Source organism: Falco cherrug, chromosome 5 (assembly GCF_023634085.1).
Source record: "Falco cherrug isolate bFalChe1 chromosome 5, bFalChe1.pri, whole genome shotgun sequence".
Classification (NCBI taxonomy): Eukaryota; Metazoa; Chordata; class Aves; order Falconiformes; family Falconidae; genus Falco; species Falco cherrug.
Window position 1 is genome coordinate 29,183,104 of NC_073701.1, and position 22,929 is coordinate 29,206,032.

At 44.1% G+C, this 22,929-nt stretch overlaps 2 protein-coding genes across 6 annotated transcripts in view; one reads left to right on the plus strand and one right to left on the minus strand.

Annotated features, from left to right (window-relative positions):
- The first annotated feature begins 5,099 nt into the window (after positions 1–5,099).
- TMEM213 (transmembrane protein 213) lies at positions 5,100–9,606 on the plus strand. The gene is made up of 3 exons (XM_027799441.2): positions 5,100–5,555; positions 7,846–7,911; positions 9,352–9,606. Exons 1-3 carry the CDS (start codon positions 5,474–5,476, stop codon positions 9,519–9,521), a joined length of 318 nt encoding a protein of 105 aa, XP_027655242.1. The 5' UTR covers positions 5,100–5,473; the 3' UTR covers positions 9,522–9,606.
- Positions 9,607–17,030: 7,424 nt separating this feature from the next.
- Positions 17,031–22,929, minus strand: part of KIAA1549 (KIAA1549 ortholog) — a 154,308-nt gene continuing 148,409 nt past the window's right edge. For 4 of the 5 annotated variants that reach the window (XM_055712047.1, XM_055712045.1, XM_055712046.1 and 1 more), the window contains one exon: positions 17,031–22,898. In XM_055712047.1, the coding sequence (XP_055568022.1) occupies positions 22,750–22,898 (149 nt within the window). In that variant the 3' untranslated portion in view covers positions 17,031–22,749. The remainder of the gene's footprint in view (positions 22,899–22,929) is intronic. The other variant, XR_008732474.1, reaches the window with a different exon arrangement.

Consider the following 22,929-nt stretch of genomic DNA (forward strand, 5'->3'; position numbering starts at 1 on the left):
ATTAAATCTAGCATCCATGAAAAGTTTTATCTCAAAAAAAGACCTAATGAAAGCGCATGGCTATATATAAATTTTAAAGTGCCCCTTGAAGAAATGCTTTCTCAGACCTGTTTTTTTGGAGGTATCCAGTAACCCTGACCCAACAAGCCAAAGGGTATAGCTTACCTAATGGAACAATGCCGGAAGGTAACAGCGGTTTCCCAGCACAAAGGTTTTTTATTCAAACGCAATGACGAGTGGCCCCACTTCCCGGGGTCAGCTAGCGTGAGAGGGCTCCCACCACCTTCTGAAATCCAGCTGCCTCAGGCTGCATAACCCAAAAAGGAGGTATTAAAAATTATAAGGTAATTTCAATGGATGGTCCTAAAACTTTCATTTTGCTCAGCAACTGCCCAGCTGAGTGGCCACAGAGACCCCGGCCTCCCACCCACTTTGGCTGCACTGTGGTCCTCCCTGACCAGCCAGTGCCAGTAGTCAGCTCTGCTTTCTCCATCAGCACTACCAAAGGAAGGGAGAAAAGACTGATGAAAGACAGCACGTTCTGCTGGGAAATCAGAACTTTTCTTGGTAAGGCAGAAGTCAAGTCATTGCCACCGACCGCACATCCTCCACGCAGGGCCATGGAGAAGCTGGTGGGGGGAAGGAAGAACACTGTCTTCCAGCCCACGCTATAATGCTAAACAACAGGAGCCATCATTCAGTTCTCAACTGTTGTATATTGACACAACAAAATAAAACAGCTTCTCAGGTTACTCCCCCCACATCTGAACTCACAGCATATTCTTCCCCCTTGGCAAAGCTGTTGCGTTCATTTGATGATAGCACGATTTGCTTCTGTTTTGCACCTGGAGTGCTCTCATTCAGCCCCATGGCTACACGCAGCTGCTCCTCTACAAGCTGTCGGGGTGGGGGCAGCAGAAGGTGCCCCCAACGCACACTTCATGGCCAAAGCAAGCTGCACTATGCCGGCCACTACATCCCGTTAGCCGAGGAGTGAGCTCAGGAATAAAGCCATCGCTCTTGCCCTTCCCTCCCCCACTTCCCGGGCAGAGGACAGAAGCCGAAAACATATCCTATTTCATGCCTCTGGCACGTGAAAGTAGCATTATTTTATAATAATCTTATTAAAGATCAGATGATGATGGCTGATGATGAGGAGCCCTGTCAGTGGGCTCATTGTCAGCGCCGGCAGCACTGCCCTGGCGAGCCGAAGGCAGCCCTCCTCGGGCAGCACCATGCTGCCTGGCCGGCGGGTCACGGACTCCCTCGGGGCGGGGGGGTGGTCCAGAGGGACAGAGCATGGGGTCACAGCAAGGCCACACACTCAGCAACTAACAGCGACCCCAGCCTGGACTGGAAAATGCAAAGGGCACCAGTTGTGGAGTTTTTCAAAATGCCAGAGCTGCTTTCCTCTGTGTGAGAGAAAGCAGATCCCCTCTCCCCTTCTTTCATTCAAAGAGTAAAACCCTTATGGGTTTGAATATTTTTTTTTCTTCCAGTTGCCTAGTTTTAAAAATCAAATCCCCTGTTCACAGGTAGCTTTAACGTAGATGGCTATTTTTCACATCAATGAAGACACTGAACAAAATGGCCCCCTCCCTGATGGACACATTATTGGCATCAGGCTTAAGGTTTTGAGCTTTTAAAAGCCATTTTGAAGGTTTTATAAAGGCCCTTAAGCTTTTTTTGAGCTTTATAAAGCCACCTGGGAGGGAGCTTTACACAACCCGCAATACACAGACAGTGGGTTGCCAACAGGCAGCCCTACCCTCCCAGCAGTGGCCTTTAGACCCGCACTCGGAGATTTCGCTACCTACGAAGCAAGTGTAGGAGAGAGAGATCCACTCCTGTGGTCTCACCGACAGCACAGACCACCCAGCATCCTCCGTGGTGATCACCACCGTGATCTCAAAGGCTGCACAGAGCCCTTGTGAATAATAACTGGGAACGGTCAACTGGTCATCAACTTCAGCGTGCCAACACACAGAGCTCGAGGGGGTCCGACCATGCAACCCCTCCAGCCAGGCAGCCATCACTCAGCAGCACGGGGAAACTTCACACAGCAGCAGGTGGCTGTGGGACCAGTATCTCAGCTATAATCATCCCATGCTTAACTCCACCGTGCAGAAGGGTTTGTGTGGCTGTTGTTAACATGGGGTATTAATTTTTGAGCTCTCTTTCACCGAAACTCCCTCCTATTGCAGCAGCTAAGCAGAGTGGCACCTCAGGTGTGCTGAAATGGGACTAGGGGTGCGGTTAACCCAACCTCAAGTGTCACACAGAAAAAAGTGATATGATCTCTGATGTACCTGCTCCGCCGTGCTCTTGTGAGTCGTGTATTTTGTCCTGAGTTAAATACCATGCTATGGTTCGATTGCCATTGCGCTGGTCACTGCTGGGATGGAACAGAGTTGCAACAGCAATTAGCTTTCATTTGGAATTAAAAAACCAAACATGTTGCCTATATAAACAGAAAATACATGTGTATATACATAAATACACAGAGTGAATGTGTAAGTGTATGACCAAGGCAAAAATTTTCTGAGAGCCACACCTGGTGGTGGTGTGTCAAGGGTAATACTTTGGTCATCAGAGAACCTAACAGTGAGGCTGTCTGTGGCACAAAATATACCAAGCAGTAGGTATCACCTCTATCATCATCAGGAAAAGCTGAGCAGCAGCCCTTTGCACTGTGGATGAGCGTGCAAGGGGAGAGGTGGGGAAGTACCTAATTTTAGAGTAAATGGAGTCTTGCCTTGAGAACTGCATGGGAACAGGAGCCCAGGGAAAGGAAGCCCCCGTCTCTGCTGGTCCTGCAGCTGTGCCTCGTGTGCCAGGGCAGCCCCATCCAGGCAGGTGTCCATGTGAGGCACAGAAACCATGCTAAGGGAAGGAAGGCTTTGGAGGGTCTTATCGCTCTTGAGGCAGTCACAGCACTGAAATATGAATGCATGACAAAGAAGACGTGAAACAAATCCAAATCTGTGTCAGGAGATGATTTTACAGGGCTCTCATTGTGTCTGAACTTATCAAGCAAAGCCTTCATTTCCAATCCAATCCAAAAATTACTGAAGCCAAGAACAGCCCGTTCACTGCTTCAGAGGACTTCGGAGCAGGCCCTTTCTGAACCATGGAGGGAATGCATTTTGGAAAGGAAAAGAAATACATTACGTTAATTGTGCAAAACATTTTCAGCATCCCTTAGAAATGAGCACATTCACCTGCAAGCTGACAAAGAACATTTAGGTAGCAGTTAAAATTCAAAAGATATTCCATTACAAGTTGAATCATTCCTACAACAGCAAAGCAATTTTGTCTTTTCATTTCCCCTCAAAAATGTTGTGATGCACAGAACAATTTTGTACTAATTATTTTTGCAAAATTAACTGCCAGGTCAACTGTCAGCAGGAATCACAGGTGAGAAATTCAGAATGGAAAGGTGAAGCTGGAAAAAAAGTGGAGGGCCTCTCCCCAGTAAAGAGTTGACTTTTAGTTTTGATGCAACAGAGTGCTCAGATGAAAATACAAGTTAAAGACAACTAGCACAAAAGGACTTGGACACTGAAACGAGGCAGAGATGAAGATTATCCTATAGGTTAATTTCAAGTAACTCTGAGCAGTCAGAGCATTTTTACAGCATCTCTTCTGCCCTGACTCATGCCTACTGAGGCCAAGAGTGACGGCTGCTGGGGTCACCACCCAGCCTGGCTGGCAGCTGCGTGTGACACAGCTTGGGCCACCCCTGGGGTGCCAGCTGAAGGCCAGGGCTGTGCATACCAGCGGCAGCGGGAGGCGGCTGTTGCGGACCGGCCGGCACAGCCCTAACTCCGCCAGCCCCGGCAGCATGTTGACACAAAAACAGGGAAGCAAGGTGGGTAAACATGCCTGCTTCAGCTGGTCTGCCCTCATCTGCAGGTCGGTGTCCCCTCTCTCTGGGGAAAACCTCTGGCTGCCTGTGTCCTGCTGATCATGGAAGTATTCGCAGCTGGAAGGGAGCAGGGTGTTTTTGGTGGTGAGGGGTGGCCAGCGAGGAGGACAAGCGGGTTCACCCCACAGAAATGCCGGGCAGGGCTAAGCCTACGCGGGGTTTTCTCTCAAGGTTTTTTTTTTTATATATGAAGAGAGACCAAATAAACCTCAGGTTTTCATAGCAGCACCCTGTTGTACGCAGTTCATGTGGGAAGGCTAAACCCTCCCTGCAAGTTTCAGCAGTATGGAGGGAAAAAGAAAAAAAGAGAAAATACTGTCCATCCTGCTAGGATTGATGCCCCACATCCAAAACAGGCCCCAGTCAGCTTAGCTCTCACACGAGCACCCAAAGCCAGGCGTGACGTCTGCTGAAGAGCACCAGCAACCTGCTCCCTGCTGAGCCCACCTCTCCCAGTGCTTCCTGCCTGACCTAATGCCTGCAGTTTTCTTGAACAAGGACATGGTAGCGGGTCAAAGACAGGAGCAAGCAGAGCCACAGCCTGAGGAACAGCAGGGATGTGCAGTGCTCATCAGACCAGGATGCACTTCAACAGTGTGGCTTTTCCAGCCAGGATTGTGAAAAAAAATCTTGCCCTCCAGCTGATACCATTTTGCCAGCAACCCTCCTGGTCTGGCAGACAGAGCTGTGCTGGTGGAAGGTGCAGCTCCTCGCTTTGCCCATGTGATGGAAGGGGTGGTGTAACCACAAGAGAAGAAGAAGGTTTTTTTTTCAGCATCCCATTGCACATGGATGATGGAGGTAGTGACACAGCTGTGCTCATGGGGAAAGAACGCCGGCAGCTTCTTCCTGTGCAGAGGCCCCAAGCCTGGACTGATCCCAGCCCATAACTGCACAGGTCCTCAAGGAAAGGCTGTTCCTACTGTCTAATAGCTGCTGGTAGCCTACACAAAGCAACTGGTTCCATCCCATTTCTTGGTGGAAACGTGCCCATTAACTCAGCAGCTACTGTACCAGTGTGACCAAAGATTGCTTTTTCTTAGGCTTCCACAGAGAAGCCCTTTGAAAAAAACATCACCACTGGGCAGTTTTGGGGGAGGTCAAGCCAACAAACATGCAAAATCAAAGCCAAACAGGGAGACAAATTCTCTACCCTGATCCTCTACCCCTTTCCAGCTCTATTAGACCAGCTTTGCAGGATCAAAAGGAGATTTGGAAGACAGAAGCTGCCTGGGACCCCGCTGGCTTTGGAGGCTTTTCCTCCCTCCAGCTGCAGTGGATCCTGGGGAAAAACCTTCAGGCTTGACCTTCAGGGGCCCTTCTGCCTGCCTCAGTGCTGGCATCCACCTCCTGCTGGAGCTGTTTTGGTCAGAGCCCTTCTCTTCCTCCACCCGGTTGTGGCAGGAAAGTTCAAGGTGTCCTGGCAGCAGGGAGCTCCTTCGCTCCACCCTCTGCCCCGCACACCAGCTCTCTGAGCTTCAGTGAGGATCTGCTGAACCGGAGCTGCCAGCGACAGGGTCTGTGCAGCCGGAGCGGACCCCCGGCATGCAGCGCTTCCCCCGCGAGCCCTGGGCAGCCTTCGCTGCGCTCCTCTTCACCACCGTGCTCTGGTATCCTTGCACAGCAGGTATTTCTCTTCTTTTCTGCTCCAGTTTCTACACCCTGCCTTTACCCCCAATGCCTCTCAATACCTAAATATATCGGCTGCTGACAGCAATTTGGGGTTTTTTTTGGTTTTTTGTTTGTTTTTTGGTTTTTGGTTTTTTTTTAAATAAGGTGACTACCTTCTCTCATCTAAAAAAGTGTAAAGATTAATGTTAATGAGAATTACTGGATGTGACTGATCACATCATCTTTCTGAAGAGATGTGCTCTTGCCAGCTGTTTACAGATCCACTGTAAATGCGACTGAGCTGCAGGTTGCTCCGCTGAATGGCAGGGAGATAGGGGACCACCGTTACTGGGCCTTCCCGTGTTTGCTGAAGCGAGAGGCCGTTTGAAATGCCACTCAAGAGGCTCCCTGCAGTCCAGTTTAGCTCTTATTAGGTGCTTTTTGCAGGAAACCTGGCTTCAGTGCCCCCTTAATTGTAGAAGGTGCCTAAAAACAAAACGTAAATGAGATCTGGGAGCTGCTCCTTTCCCACCAGGCTACTGCCTGCATTTGTAGATCAGCACCAGGTGAGACCTGCCAGATGTTTGAAGATGGGTTAGCTTTGACAGCCTGTTGTTTGGGCTGCAAAGTCTATCAACACGAACCAACACTCAGCATTCTGCAGCGCTTCCTTCCGCAGGTCATACACAGCTTTTAACGATTCTTCCCAGCGCTCCCATGAGGTACTTATTAACCGAGAAAAATGATGGGCTTGGCCGAGGTCATTCAGCAAGTCCTAGTGGACTCAGAAAGAGGGATGGGGAGTAGTCAGACCCTTCTCTGGAGCAGGCTGCCTGGGGACCCCCTCGCAGTGTGGCAGCAGCCTAAGGAAAGCTCTGGTCTTGCTGATGGCGGGTCTGCTCAAAATGAAAAGCTGGGCAACAGCGGGTGACCCCAAGAGGGACATCTCCTGAGAGATAATCTCAATTTACTTGCTGTTACTTGGAAAATACCAAACCCAAAGGAAAGGTTTGGTCAAAGGTCTTGTTCTGGTTTGTTTTTCTGAACTGAAACTAAACCTGGGCCATTATTTTGAAGTCTTCAGTCAAATCAAGCTGAACTTATTTTTTCTGTCTATCACCCTCCAAATTATCAGCTGAGTGATGGTCTGACTGGAAATTATTCTCTCGCCTTCTGCTTGGTCTTTGGAGAAGCAGCACATTGGAGCCCCTCCACCTGCATGCAGCAGGGGCCCTTACTCCTGTAGCCTCTCCAGTTGCTTTTCATGTGTCTCTGCAGGGAATACTTCACCCGGCTGAACTTCAACTGTACTGCTCATAGTGGCACAGGAGGAGATACTTGACTCCCTTCCTTCTGCAGCAGGGGACAGGCCACTGTTAATGCCCAGGGACCACAGCAGCTTGTGCTTTCCCCACGCAGTTGTCCTGCAGCTGTCCTTGCATCCGATCCCGCAGTGCTGCAAGGTGCATGCTGAAGCTGAGGGGCAAGGCGGGTATTAGGAGGTCTGAGGGGGTTTTGCCTTGTGACACCACATACACATTTGGAGGGCTGGAGACCAGTCACAGAGCTGTGCCAGCATGCATGTGTGGTCTTATCCTGGGTAGGAAGCAGAATAAAGAAGCAAAACCTTCAGTGAAGCCCCTGTCCCACTCCTCCCCCCCCCCCCCCTTACATTTTTCTGTATATTGTATTTTCCAACCTGAGCTGGCTATCGTGCTGGCCTGAACTGGAGCCCAGCCAGAACGGTTTCAGACACAGCTGTGCCTGAACTACAGCAAAGCCAAAGCTTCCCATTGAGGCTGTTGTGGATCTGCTGAGGCTTTGCATGGATGGGCTCAGCCCTCAGCTCTTCCAGACTCCTTTGCACTCTGGAGTTACTGGGATTTTTCTACAGGCAAAAGGAGGTAATGTACAGCTCGCTGATTATGGATGTCCCCATGCCACTGAATGCTCGCTCTCATTTCAGTCCTTGCTCATTCTTCTCTTGTAGCCTGGGAAAGGACAATGGTTGATTTGAACTCTGTGTAAATGGCTCACCAGGGTCATACTCAGGCAGAGGCACAGTGATTCAGCTGCTCCTGATGGCTGCTGCTAGAGCAGGTCTGTCTAGAGCCTGTGTTGACAGTGGCAGGATGAGAAAGCACAACCTGATGCAGCAATGTTTAAGGGCAGAAACTTTTTTTCTCCAAGTTGTTTCCATCCTACAGATCTCTGCAGGGCAATGGCTTTCAGATTTCCATGCTTGATGCCCAGTATTGCTTTTCTAATCCAATTTGCCTTTTCCCCTTGTGCTTTCCTTCTGGCAGCTGAAGACATCTCCAATGTTTCAACAAGCTCCATGCTCACAACTGAGTACGAAGCACCATGCTTTAGTAAGTCTTCTTAAATCATTACTACCATGACAAAGCCCCGTGATGAGGCTACACAGGTGACTAGAAGGCTGTCGGGGAAAAGTATTTTAGCTGTTGTTATGGCTACCATTGCGGATGAAACTCCAGGATGCATTTCTAAGGTTCCTCCATTGGCATGTCCAGAATAATATCTTAGTTACATTCGGCTTTGAACAGACTAATTCATAGCTAATTTATGCATCCTAAAGCTCCCTGCCCGACTGCCTGCCTCTAGGCACAATGTGGATTCCCTAGAGGGCCTTCTTACCCCCACCCTACCAGCTCTTCGCCGAACAGCCAGTCCCAGGCAAACTGAGATCCTGCCCGTCCTCCCAGAGTCATCCTCTGTCCCACACGTCAGATACCCCCCCAGTCTTGCATTTCCGAAAATATAGTACATATACCAATAGTTGTATGCTGCTTCAAAGCATGCACTTACCTTTTCCCTGGAAATGTGCAAGAGGTTGGCTGCCCCGTGCCAAGCTCAGGAGGCATTCGCTTTTCACAGCTGACAAGCCTCATGTGCATCAACACACAATGCATGTAGCTGCAAGGTGGTTCCGGCTGACTCGGCTCTCCTGGGTACTGGGGTCTCACCCTCAGCTTCTATTCCAGGCCAAGGGAGCAAGATACCATGGTCCTCCAGCCTCCCTTTGATATTTCCACATTACTGCCCAGGATGCAGAGCTGGGTATCTCCACTGTACCCTTGTAATGGAAAAAGTACAGCAGGTGCCTTTAAATAACAGCATAAATCAATCAACTGATGATATATTTCTTAACTGACTCTAGGAAATTGGACTGATTTAAACAAAAGGACGATGTAAAAAGTGCAGGAAAAAATACATGGAATTGTTACATTTTTTTTCATTTTTAAATGCGTAAACCAGGGATCCCCCACTGGTGGTGTCTTTTGCAGTTGTTACACGCAAGTCACAGTTAACATCCCAGCAGAAAGCAGCCACTGCTTCTTATTGCAAGCAGAGGTATTGCGTATCTGAACTACTGGAGATCCTGCTGAAGGTGTCTCTGCTAGAGATCCTCTTACTCTCTCACATGAAAGTTTCTCTATCCTGGGTTTATTTTTAATTTTACCTACCTATTTCTATCATATACCATTCCTAAAACCAACTGAGGAGATGCTAAGTAGGTGTTTTAAAAGATTTCCGTAATGGTGGGCACAGTGGTAAGAGAGGCAGCTCAGGCGTTTGGCCAGACAGGGATGACAGAGTCTTGAAGACACACAGATGAAGCTGAACATTGTTGTCCCCCGGGTTAACAGCCAGGCTTAGGGGAAAGATGCCAAGGCAGAGTGACAGGCCACAGGACAGACAGTGGAGTCACTGTCTCATCTGCCTTCTAGCAAAGGAAACTTGTTACATACTTAGCCTCCCATGAACTCACTTTGTTTCTTCTCCACCAGACGTGAACTTCTGCACACAAGTGGCCATGTGCTGCCCGACAGGCATGGATGATTATGGATGGATCGCGGCGGCCGTCGGCTGGAGCCTCTGGTTTCTGACTCTCATCCTGCTCTGTGTGGACAAGGTCATGAAACTCCGGCCTGACGAACCCAAATATTTGGTGGCCTGAAGCAGAGGCAAGCCAGCAAGCAGCAGCACCCAGGAGCAGTGAGGTGCAGACAGAGTGACAAAGCATTTCGATCACTTCCTAAAAATAGAAAGCGAAAGTATCTTCAGCCAAAAAAGGCAGGATCTAAGCAGGGCACCTGCTGGGGCTTTATCCTCCCTGGCAGGTCAGAGCTGCCAGGCAAGGTGTGGAGCAGGCAAGTCCCCATGTATGTCCCACAGTGCACAGAACACCTCTCCCCCGAGCCCTTTCGCGCTTGCTGTGAGCGAGCCAGCAGTGATCAGATGCTGAAGGACCAGTTACCAGTCTATAGCATATTGCCTTAAGACAACCCGTACATAACCTTTGATTTTGAAACAGAAAGTGGGCAAATAAAGTTATTTTCTGGAGCATCGATGTTACCAGATCCATTACTAAGCTACAGGCTGGTTACACCAGTAAGCTGATGTAACTCACTTGATTACCCCGAGTCCTGCACACTCACCTGCGGGATTTTGAAGTCTATTAACTGATACCAGTGAAAACTCTGTTATGGAAACTTAAGGATTGTTCGGGCTGGTTTAAAATTAAAACTAGTTTTTCCAGTGCAGTTTGTGTGTGAACTGTTTCATAGGAATTAAACATTGGTTGTATTTATCCAGCTTGCAACTGCCTGAGTAACTAAGCCAAGCTGAACTGCGGCAAGCCCATGCACAAAACTGTTCCTATTTATGCAAGATCATAATAAATATTCTTATTTATGGAAAGATTCTCACTAACTGGTTTATACTGACAAAGCTTATACTGGTAAGCAGTTACCCAACTCAAATTTTTAGAAGCATGATTCTAACCAGAAATATTAATGCAGGAGGGTTTGCCTCAGTGCAGTCAAACTGTCTGGTTTGGGGCAGTTGCACCAGTTTGATTCCTATCCATTATTAAAACAATAAATCAGCATTAAACCCATCTAGACATATCCAGGATTAGCAAACCTCTTAGAGACCAACTGGAACGAAACAAAGTTACTTTTAACCAAAGAAAGCTCTATTGAAGATTTTTGTCTAAAATCTAAATATCATTAAAACCTCCCTTCACCTTATCAAGGCGTAACTTTTCCAGTTAGAAAAGATACAAATTAGTTTAAGATTCTTCAGATTGATTCTGGCATCCTGGACACTTCGGTCAGGACAACTCTGCCATTTCAGAGCGATGGGCAGTCGTCCCATATCAAATATCCACCACCAACAGGAATGGGTACATCAGACACCGAGGAAGAGGCATCCTTCTCTGTTAGTATCACTTAACACAAAATGTCTTCTGAAGTGAAATGCTGAGCAGAGATGCCAGCATCAGGAAAGAAAGTTTTGAAAGGGAAGGGGTTAATTCTTTTGTGCCTTTTTAAACTGTTTTGTTTGGTTTGTTTTCCTTTTTACATGCACCATACTACTAGTAGTAGATGATCACAAAGAATTGCTCAATTAATAAAAAAATTTCAACATTTCAACATACAACAATCCAACCTAATTTTAGTAAGACAAATCTCCATGTTGGACCAGACAACTACTTCTTCCCACAAAAAAACCCAACTCATATTTGTACAAACTTACAGAAACAAAGGACTCTACATCTTACTGTTGGTGTTGACTGAAGAATTGCGTTGACAGTTAATAACTACTACAGTCACCAATGTACAACAAATCTTCTACCTACAAATATTAGTTTTAATAGTGGAAAATGTGCATTGGCCTGAAAGCAATAAGATAAGATACTGTGAAAAAATCTTCTTAGTGTCTACCTTCTGCAGAGCTCTTCCTACAGTTCTCCGGTCTTACGGAGATCATTCTCCTGGATGGGAACACAGAAATCCCTGGTGGATATGCCACTGGTTTACACCATTGAGGGGATGTGTTTCATAGCTTTTGCATTTCCTTGGTTAGGGCTATGAGCATATGGATGCAGCCAGTCACAGAAGTAAATCTATTCCAGTCTGAAGAGTTAGGTGCATGATGCAAGTTCTAGATGTCCTATCGCCCAGCACAACACGCACAAACTAGCTTCAAAACAGCTGGGCAATTCTGGGGGTCTTCCTAAAGCCTGCCTTTAAAAGCACAGCTTGTTTGTTTTACACACTCTCCAAAACAGATTGCTTGTGTGCAGCTACCTTCAAGGAATGCAGTAGACTTAAATCTCAAGTTTTCTTTCTCACAGCTTCTGTTGAGAATTCCCAGCTCAGCCAAACTGTGGAAAAAAAGAACTCCCCCCCAGTTTTTAACATAATGTAATGCTCCCAAGGATTTTGTATACCTATGTTCAAGGGTGATACCCAAGTGTCACCAATATCAGGTACACAAATGGGTATCTTCTAAGTCATTACTGCTGTGACACATATGCTTTTTCTAGACCAGCGACTCTGATCTAAATACAAGATCTGTTGCTTTACTGCATCACCTACTTTGACATCTGACACTGCCAGGTTTGATTTATAGCTTCTTTTCAAGTCATTTGACTTCCTATGAAATGGACTGGGGCATTTAGAAAAATGTAGTCCTGTACTGAATTCCATGAACATATTACTGCTTCCAGTGTGTTCAGGATCCCTAAACAAAGTGGTGCCACCCCAAAAGCTCAAAGGCTACCCAATGTAAACATCCTGTCTGTTCCTATACAACACAGTACAAAAAATTAAAATATTAAACAGACTCTCCGAGGCACATGCTATGTGTTGTACTGATCCTAGGCATGGCAGACAATCACAAGTACAATGCAAAGCAATGAAAGCACCATGCAAAAGGAAGAGAAAAGCCCTGATGGCGTTGTCTGTGTTTCAGGGGCTTGTTAATAGTTACAGAAGTGCATAATAAAAAAGTTGCATTCAAAAGACTTGCAAAATTGATTTAAAGACAAAAATTAGTATGAAGAAATGGATTATACGTACCTGATTTACAATACATATAATCTAAAGATTATCTGTGGTCCACTGTTGCATTTCCCAGAATGTTTTTAGCTAGGAAATACACAGTAACACAGCCTGTGGTTATAACACCTATTTTAAGAGTTATCAAACCACATTACAAGGCTGTGGTCTGGTTTTGAAGCACAAATTAAAGGTGAGGTTCCGGTACAATGCCTTATAAATGTGGTCCACAAGCAAAGTCACGGAGTGGGGTACTCATGTATTGTCTACTATTTCATATTCCTAATAATATCACTGACATTATAATATCTCTAATAGCAGATCCCCAACTAGTATAATCGTGCCCAAGTCCTGTTGACTTCAAGGGAGCTACACATACATCCAGCACATGCCATGTTTCTTTGTCTGGGGTTTTTTCATTGTAATTCAGGAAGCCTGTCATTTTTGTTCCCACAGGAAACCTTGGAAGCAAAACATAACTCCTGATTTATCAAGGTGCATAATTATTTCACCTGTGTTAAACCTTGATGCCCCTTCAGCTACATACAATGAATGTCACGCTGTAGCACTAAGCTGGTTTAGGCTCTCATACATGCCAAAACATGTAAAAAATAGAATGATAGCTTATGTCACCTATTAAGCTGAAAACTACTCTCTCAGAACAATAGAAATGTTAACAGTCCAGTCATTTATAGTACATTATCCATCCAACCTAATTCTAAGTCCTTGGACCAAAAAGCTCCATCTCATTCCAGGGAAGAAAAGAAATCTATTCCAGCTCATATGATTGAGTACAAAGCAAAGCAAAAAAAAAAAAAAAAAAAAAAGTCAAAACCTGGATGGCTGTGGCATGAAGGTATATAGTGCCTGGAAACGAAAGAGAGATGCAGATGGCACCTGGGAAAGCTGCTGGTCTACAAGCATCTCTGACAGAGCAGTAGGGATACGGAACTGATCAGCACTCCTAATGCCAAAAAAGAAAAACATTAGCAGCAGCACAGCATTCCAGGACAACTCCTTTAATTTGCCTGAAGATAATATCGCTCACATCTGCCTAGTGTTTGTTTTTTTTTTTAATTCCTAACTCAAGACTAAATGGATTGGTACTTGATGCATGACTCTTCATCTTTTTAGACACCAATGCTCTGGTAATGATTCACATTACTCACTTCCTTTATCCTTGGGGTTTTAGTGAATGAGCTACATATTAAGCAATTGCACTTTACAATGATTACACTTTGCAAAATCACTAGAGGGATGAGAACTGGCAAGCATCAGAGCTTCCTACTTGCATGAAACACACAGAGAAAAGACAGAGGTTAAATTCATAAGAAAAGGTGCTCTGTACTGGGACTCCGTAGGAATTTTGATAAAGCCATTACAAACCCCAGGATTTCAAAAAATTACTGTAATTAATTGCAGCCAAGGAATGAAATACAAGCATTCTTGGGAAGCAATCACCCTCTCTCATCCATATGCTTCAGATCCTGCTAATTTTGTGATATCAGCGTCTATGGTAGAATTCAAACCTGGCTGTAGGTTTCTGTTCCAGAATCAAATATGCATTTTTTTTAAAGAGCTTATTTCCAAGTCTTTTTTGTAATAGCCTCCTGGAAATAAACACAGGATAAACAATGCAGTATTGTCTCCCAAGTCTGCAAACAGCTTGGATAAACCATGACTCTACGAGACATGCAGACTTTTCCTGTCCAATCTGACAATGTGAAATCTAGAGGCACATTCAGTTAACCATTTTGCTTGCCTATCAGAAATAATGATTTATGGGCTCCTATGTCAGTTTTATGCTGACATATAACTCCCCTAGAACTGACTTCTCCCTCTAGAAAGAAAGCCTCTCTGCAGTCACAGGGGAAAAGCGTCCAGTCTCAGTGACCAGCAAACAAAGCTCTGTTCCAAACCCCACACCCTGCTTGTCATAGCACCCTTCGCTCTAAGAGCTAAAGAACTAAGCTAACTGCAAAAATCTACCTTTTCTCCCCCTGCCACTACATGTGGTAAAGTCACGTCTTCCATGTTCAAACCTCCAGACACACGTTTTGGGGACAGCATGAACTAAACGCCATTTACGTTGCATCAGCCCCAAATCCCTCCATTTCTGTGTCTCTCCAAAGGTCCCCACCACAATTTGTTTTGCCGCTTGAGGGAACCAAAAGAGCCTGGGGCAATTTATAACCTAATTTGGATGAAGATGCCACAGGGTGTACAGACCTTTCTCATGTTGTTGCAACAGCAAGGTGGGAGCAAAGGTCCCTCTAGTCCAGTTCTGCCTCCCAGGGGCAGGTGTTTGGGAAAGAAGATAAAAACCACACTGCCCTCCGCAATCCTCCCTTCCCCATCCCCTGCCCAGTTCACAGGTGAAACACAGCACCCTTTTGATACAGAACTGAGCTCTCTTGCAGCAGCTATTCCCCCTGGCATTTTGAAATTAATCCCTGGAGGACTGCAGATAGTTTCATGCAATAATACCCTCCTATGACTTTTTCTTTTCAACTTTTCCCTTGTAATTACAACTGTTCCAGTTTCCTCCCACCCTTCTCTCTCCTATTAATCTCATTTTCCATAAATTTCACATCTTCACTACTGAGTTTGTGCACCAACTTAAACAGTGTGTCAGCCTTCAACTATGCCATATGAGTGGCTTTACTTCTCAAGGCAAGCATATAGAAGACATTTCCCTAATCCCCAAGTCCTAGCTAAACTTTCTGCTGCCTCTGTGTTCTTTGGTGGCTGTACCTTCCATTTACCCATTTCTGCTTTACCTTTATTAGTTGCTATTTACTCAATACACTGTGCTTCTTCCCTTCATTCCCTGCCCACAGGTGTGCCCAACATTGATTGCAACAACGCAGAAGACCTGCCTTGTCCTTTCCTTCTCTTTCCTTTCCAGTGGAGAACTGGAAACCAAATCGACCTCCAGTTGATTGCATTTCTGTAAGCTCTGCCTCTTTTCTGATGGCTTCTCTTCACCAAGTTCTTTTTATTAATGCCCTGTCAGTGGCTTTCCCAGTCTCTTTGATTTATCTAATAAAGAATAAACAATATAGAGCTGCAGCTGGCGAGTCACTGGGAGAACCCAAACCACCTTTCTTAGCTTGTAGTTTCCAGATCACATGATTAAATATGAAGCCAAATTAGATTTTCAGTGTTACCTTCTGGAACAAAAGTTACAGTACTTCTTCAGGTCCTCTACAGCTCTGTCTGCTTCGTCTAAATGGGGGAAGAGAAGGGAGACACCTGCAAAGCGATCTCTGCTAGACTGTTTCTCCTTCATGGCATTTCTACATACTGTGTATTTAAACCAGATCAGTCCAACAAAATTCAGTTCTAATGTGGCAACTCTCTGGCCTCAAATATATGAGGGAATCACCATGCTTTAGCTGAGCTACACTAACATCTCCTACAGGCACGTGATAACGTTAGGTAAGGGACACTAGTTTATCCTTAAATAAAGAAGAATAAATAATTCTCGTTGGCACTAGCGCTGAGTGCTGCTTCAGTGCAAAGCTGTGGGAAACACTGCTCTCTGCTCCCAGGCAGAAGTAAGATTGTAGGCAGTATTGCATCGGTGATGCTGGCTGCTGGAAGTGACAACTTCTCTTGACTTCTTTGCAGTTCTACTCTGCAAAAGCAAAAATGGAGTTTCCAGCGCCCTATCAGATTTTCTTCCACGTGGCAGCAAAGTATAGGAAGATGCAGCAATAACATAAATACGTGACCACTCATCTACAAATTCCCTAAACAGGAGATTCCTCATTTCTCATCTTGAATTTCTGAAGTGTTCTTGTTTAAAGCTGCCATCATCAAGCCTGAAGACAGAAGCTATCATAAGGATCAACGATTATAAGGATCAATTTCTCATCCATGGAAATGCTTGACAGGAATTACTCCACACAAAATGCAAGGCACCTTACCTGAAACCATTTTATCCACAAATAGCGTGGACCAACAAATCTGGTTATCAGTTCATGAGATGGTGGATGCCCAGATCGCCTGTATTGTGCCAAATTTCAACAACTTCATATTTAACAACTCTGCTGAAGTACTACTAATAGTGGCTAATCTACAATTCTTTCTCCTGCTTCCTTAAGTCCAAAAATAAAATATCAGGAAGCTTTTATCATTGCAGTAGTTTTTAAATTCCTACTTCTTTAGTCAAGTTTCTTTCAGATCAGCATTTCAGGACCAAAAGAGCGCAGCACATTGCCAAACACAACACTGCATTAATTTTCCTTGAATATAAGCATTTCTTCCTGAAACACGAGACAATATCCAGCTCCCACTTTTAAATCATGCACAGCACCAAAACATTCAAACAGCCTGGATGAGAAAAACAACTTCCGAGAAGCCTTGGGGTGGAAATCTTAGAGAAGTTTTCATGGAAACATGACAGAGCTCTTAAGAAGTGTGTACGTTAGAATATAATTGGAAATGCAAAACAATAATTTTCATCTTTCAGTCTCTTTTCTACTCCCTTAATTCACATTTCCTTCGCCTGCTTTGCATGTGGCAATAAGAGGATTACTGTAAGTGAACCTGAAAACCATCACGTCAGGGATCCGTGGGGGTTTAGCATTCATTTCAAAAGACTCATCAGAGCATTCTGTTCAAATGTGCCAACATTTTATTCTGATTAAGGCAAGATGTAACAGCCTAAACATAAATTCCAGTTATGGAGTAAGAACTACTCAAAACTAAACAGGAGTGGCCATTACAAAGGAAAATACATACTTTAAGTGTAAAGAGTATCAAGAAAAAGTAACATGAAATCAAGACAAAACATTCCAGCTCTACAAACTATGAAGTGCAAAGAAATGTGTATTTTTCTAGTACTAATGTAACTTTTTTTTATCATCTATCAGTCTTCAGTGGGATTCACACTACTGCAGCTCTACTCCGGAAGTGTCTCTTTACGAAGGCAGTGGAACTCCACAGGATTTATGCTTTTCAAGTTTCTTATTCTCAGGGTGAGTAAACTCACCCTAGGACTTGTACGTCAAAGCTAGACACGTCTTGCCAAGTGCATCCCAAACTGTGCTGAAGAATTTGTAGGATAAATTCTCCTCCCAAATTATACACACAACTAAATGTTTTTCAGTGGAAGCCATGCAGATGCAACCAGGGACAATATGTAGACCAACATTTGGATCTGAATTACCAGTCCTATTGGTATGAGCGGAGCTTGTTCTGCCCTCACTGAATTAGTGCCAGAGATACAGAAGAAAATATTTACAGTCCTCTTTCTGACACAAGCTGCATTTCAAGGGACCCTCACTATACAAGCGATACCAGACTTTTCCAGCACTCCAGTGCATTCACACCAAAATACTGCAAAATTACAGAGAATCTTCATCAGCCAAAAACTTTTACTCCTAATTTCTGCTTCCTCAGTATTTAGGACGTACAGATAGTGGAATACATGAATGACAACAGACTGGTGACAACAGGATACATCCCCAAGGCTTTCCCCCCATTTTAAAATAAAATATAACAGGAAGCAGGAAAAGATTCCCACCACAAAAAGGAAATGGATTTTTATATCCACATTTAAGCACTTAAAAGCTGCTGCATTTCTCTAGGCACATCTAAGCAGTCCTGGAGAATCTCTACCGCCTTGGTGAACTGTTTTGGGGAGTCTCACTGCTGAGAGATGTTCCTCACTTGTACAAATGAGCATTGCGATTCGTGAAGGTCTGCACAGAAGAGGGGCTGTGGTATGGAATCAGCTTGAGTGGAGGTAGGGGGAGCCCCACCAGGATTTTCTCTTTTTTAGTGCACTGTCACAGGTGGTCCTGGAGTCCTGGTTGCTCTCCTTTTCCTTCTGATAATTACATCTCATCATTTTTGTTTTAATCCATTTCCAGCTTTTTGTCCATATTCAGAAAACACCAAACAGGTGGTTTTTGTTTGTTTTTTTTTTTTAAAATCCATTTATTTCTTTGCTGCTGCAAAAATATGGCCTGCAACATGTTCCCACCTCAAAGTCATAAATGTTCTTCATCCTGTCACTTCAAAGCTCTCTGCCACAATAGGGTTGGTTTTTTTTTTTTCAAGGACTGGCACCTGTTAACAAAGAACTGCTAGACAAAGCATGGAATGGGAAATGCCCATTTCTTCCTGGAGCTGAAAAATTGTTAAAGTTGGAAAAGGGGAGAATGTAGTGAGGATAAAGAGTTTAAAAAAAATATTTTAAAAAGTTAGTTCAGCTACTTGCTACCATCCACACCACAAAACTGGTGACTTCACTTGGGCTCGAATACATAATAGCTTCTGTGCGTAATCCACCTTCCTTAGGTGTTTTCAAGCTGTGAGTTAACACACAACAGCATCAGCTGTTTTGGTTCTTGGGAAGTTACGATCCCTGTAAACAGCCTCTTTCTAAGATAACGCTGTAACCCTGCTGTCAGTGGTCTGATTTAAAGGCACTAGCTTCAGCACATGGTAGGAACACGCACTTTTGCAGGATGAATCTATTTATGTATTTATGAGCATGCATAAAGGTGCATGACACTGGCGTAGCTAACTACTCGCCAATTTGGGTGCAGAGGTGATATACAGATCTTGTGCAATGCTGCTGCTCTCCAACCACTATACATGAAGCCTGTTCCAAACCACTGCAAGCACAGTACATTGCAAAGGGTCAGTGAAATTCCACTTACTGCTTCAAAGTGTGCATATTTAACATTGTGAGTCCAGCACCTACGCTAGTCACTCCTAAAGGCAAGGTTTTCCTCCGAGTCTCATGCCCATTGTCACTGACAGGACCATGCGTTACATCCTGGTAGAAAATACTTTACAGTACTGAGGCACGCCCCACCATTCAATCTGAGTGCGTGAAAAATAATTGTAAAGTCTCCCTTAGCTCCAAAGATAACCAAGAATCAGGCTAGAGGTCAACAACTTGGCCATGAAAAGGAAAAGCAAACCAACCAAGCTAAATTACATAGCTCTCATCTCGCCAAGTACTTCTATATGCCAAACTAAACACAGACTAAACACAAATGTCAAGGAAAATTGTGAAGGAAGAGAAGAGGCTGAGAATTCCATGAACCAGATGGTTTAGTCATGGAAATGGATGTAACTGTTGGTAACAGCTTTCTGTGCCTGTACCAGCTTCCATCTGATCAGTGTTTTCAGAAACTGGTAGATTCTTTAACAGATACTTAAATTTAGGATACTTTAAGTTTCAGAAAAAAAGGTTTGTGGGTTGTTCCCCATCCCCCTTTTAATAGGGCAATAAAAAAAAACTGGCAAAAGAGCTCAAGCACATGGGGTTGCAGAAACTCACAGACTTTTTCCCCTGAATTCCCTAGTGGAAAGACACATTTTGGCACATGCATCCCACAGAGTCCTTTCGTAGCACATGAAAAACTCAGCTTTTCCTGTAGCTGCAGAAAGTGAAGTGTGGGTCTCCCTTGTTAAGACCAGCCTTGGAACTGGTGCCTTTTACATTACTTTTTTTACTCTATGAAGATACAGACTATGCCATACCACTTTCTGTGAACCTGTGGATCAGGCAGTAACTTCCAAACACAACTTTCTGACTCCTTATATTTTACTGTCCTGCTCCATGAACTTGTACGGTTTTAGAGAGGGTTTTTTACATCAGACAGCCTCCTCTATTTACCAGTATGTCTTTGTCCTGTGTCCCATATTCTTCACAAGATTTGGGACTGAAGAAGTTATTTTTCCAAACATAAAAAGATGGAGTATCACAATAGCATCACCATCACTAGCAAAAATGAATGAGAAATTACTTAAGTACCTCTAATTTTCAAAGCTCTTATTTCATATTCCTTCTAAATAGCTGGGACCAGCAGTCAAACAATGAACTTCTAGAAGCCCACATTTTCTTGAAATGAAGTCACAGTAACATGCTAATATTATAAGTGCTGGCCTCTGACCTCACTGCAGAATTAAGCAGGAGAAGGATGTTGGCTCTGAAAGAGATGGTTTCAATGGGAACGCTTAGGAACAGTCAGTTTTCAACATTGTCAAAAAGACCAAATGAACATTGCCTGATACATTCTTGATTCTGCAAAACCTGACATTTTGCAGGAGTATTTGGCAACGTCCTTGTTTACATACTTGGCAGACAATAAATGCTTCTTTATTTTTATTCTAGAAGTGATTATCACATAAAAAGCTTAAAAAATTCCAAACATAACAATCTATGTTGTTGGTTGGTACCACTGTTCACAACCATGCTGGTGTTCTGACTCCATTCAAACCTCAACCAGTATACCCATGAAGGATTTAAGTATTGGCCAGGGAACTGAAAATTAGACTACTTCACTATAGTAAGTTTCTCAAAACATTTCCTACAGACTTTTGTAAACAGAAAAACAACTGAGCTTCCTAATGAAGAGGGGAAACACACCACCTTTTCTCCCCACATCAGTGAGCAGTCAGTTGCTTCCTAGTTTTTGCTTGGGCAATGGGTATTATGTACACACTTCATGAACAAGGTGCATGGGTTCTTCCATGGTGTCCTCCTACCTGTTTTCAGTTCAGTCTGAGTTAGACCTGTTACAATTGTTGAACTGTGCACTAGAACCAGGAACAGATTTGGTAGCCAAAGACCACCACACCATACCAGTGCTATATACCTGTGTTGTACCAATGCCATTCCTATCCCAGTAAGCAAGGCAAATGCAACCCCACCCCGGAGATCTGCCCAATGATCTCTTTGGTGGACGACTGTTCTCAGACCTTTTACCACTACCATCTGCTAGTGTTTGAAATAACCACGCTGTAGCACCAAATAGTTTTGCTTTTCATTTTTCTAGGGCAAGGCTCCCAAGCCTCCTCACAAACATTGAGCTTACCCTCCATCTCTGTGCCAGTTTGTTAGCTTTAGTTCAGTCTGATCTGAAAATAAAAACGCTCCAACAAATCATGACTTAAGTAAAATTTCTGTATGTATTATTGTCAGTTACAGTTATGCAATGGCCAAATATTAGTAAATTCATAGCTAATGTTAAATTAAAACTCTGGAAAAAACAGTGACAAACAGTTCCATGGCACATACCATTCTTACCATGGGGATAATGCTTACCCTTTGTCCAAAGGGACAGTGGAAACAAATATAAATATAGAAACTGTCTCAAAATCTCAAATCTAAGCCTATGTTAATGCTCTAAACTGTCACTGACTTTCACTAAAATTATTCAGATCCAAACATAAGCAATGATTTAGGACATCAATTTATAACGTAATGCTGGTGACCCTGTACCAGTCAGGCTGGATTGGTTTCTGTCCACAAAGCAAAATACAGAGTGGCAATATTCTATCGCTGGTCTTGCAAGAGCAGGTTAATATATTTTTTAAAGATGCACATACGTATTTCCCCAAATTCAACTGTGGCTGAGTGTTTCTCTCCCAGTTTTCAATAATTTTAAAACAAAATAAATACCAAGCCCTTTCTGTTTGGATGCTTTGCTTTGTTTTTCCAGCCTGAATGAGTCTACAGATATTTTCTTAGTTATACAAGGCCAATGTTTCACTTTGCAAACATTGAAGATGAAGGAACACTTGAAGCTTCAGCACCAGAAGGAAAACAAGGAAGAGTGCAGAGGGTAGCTCCATTCAGAAGCATAGAGCTGTAACAATTATTGTTCCAGTTTGTTACAAGCTGCTCATAAAGACTTTTATTCTAAGTAGTCCCATTGTTTCTGACAACCAAAGTGATTCATATGTAGGATCACACCTTCAACACCTTCTAGCTGATACAGTTTGTAATCTTGCAGAACACAACACAAACCAGTTCCCCATAAGCACTGGAGAGATCAGAATACTTGTAATCTCTTGCAAAATGTCATCTTGGTTTATTCAAACCTTCACCTACTTCCTCAGAAAAAGGAGTCTATCAGACTTGGAGTTTGTTCCCGTGATTTTTTTTGTTGCTGGAGAGTTGAGATCTTGACTTAAGATTTTACTTATGAGTTAGGTTGAATGAGGGTAGGGAGAGAAGAGGAGCACCATAATATTAGCAGATTAATTAATATTACTTGTGATGACACTGATGATTTTCACTGTTTGTCCCCCATCTCTCCTTACTATCCTCATTTTTGCTGCCTTTTTCATATTTTCCAGAGTGCTGTCACAAGAGCTGTGAAAGTTTATTCTTTTGAGAGAACAACATTGCTGATTTCCTCTAAGTCTTTGCTTCCATAGGAAGCAGATACCTGGCAGATTTGCAAGGGAATGCTAAATCAACTATGGAAGTTCTGCACTGTTGTCTGTTTCTGAGAGAGTCGTAGAAGTTCTTCTCTAATTGCTTTGATGAGAGAGGCTGAAGAGTGACCTGGCTGGAGGTCCTCAGTGGAACTGGTGGTGTAGCAAAGGCCCTGGCCCTGAAGGCTGTTGTGTGGAAGCTGAGCAGGGGGTGCTGAGGGCTGCCTGGCTGAAGTCCTCGGCATCTGGAATACTGGTGAGGAGGAATATTCTTGGTGTCCAGGCATACGCGTCTGGAAAAAGGTAGAAAGCATTATTGTACTC

What these genes read in the sequence shown, in the direction of transcription:
- TMEM213 (XM_027799441.2), top strand. Translation starts at nt 5,474, where the DNA reads ATGCAGCGCTTCCCCCGCGAGCCCTGGGCAGCCTTCGCTGCGCTCCTC. An exon ending in CTGGTATCCTTGCACAGCAG is followed by an intron (nt 5,556 to 7,845) that starts GTATTTCTCTTC and finishes TCCTTCTGGCAG; the next exon opens with CTGAAGACATCTCCAATGTT. An exon ending in GTACGAAGCACCATGCTTTA is followed by an intron (nt 7,912 to 9,351) that starts GTAAGTCTTCTT and finishes CTTCTCCACCAG; the next exon opens with ACGTGAACTTCTGCACACAA.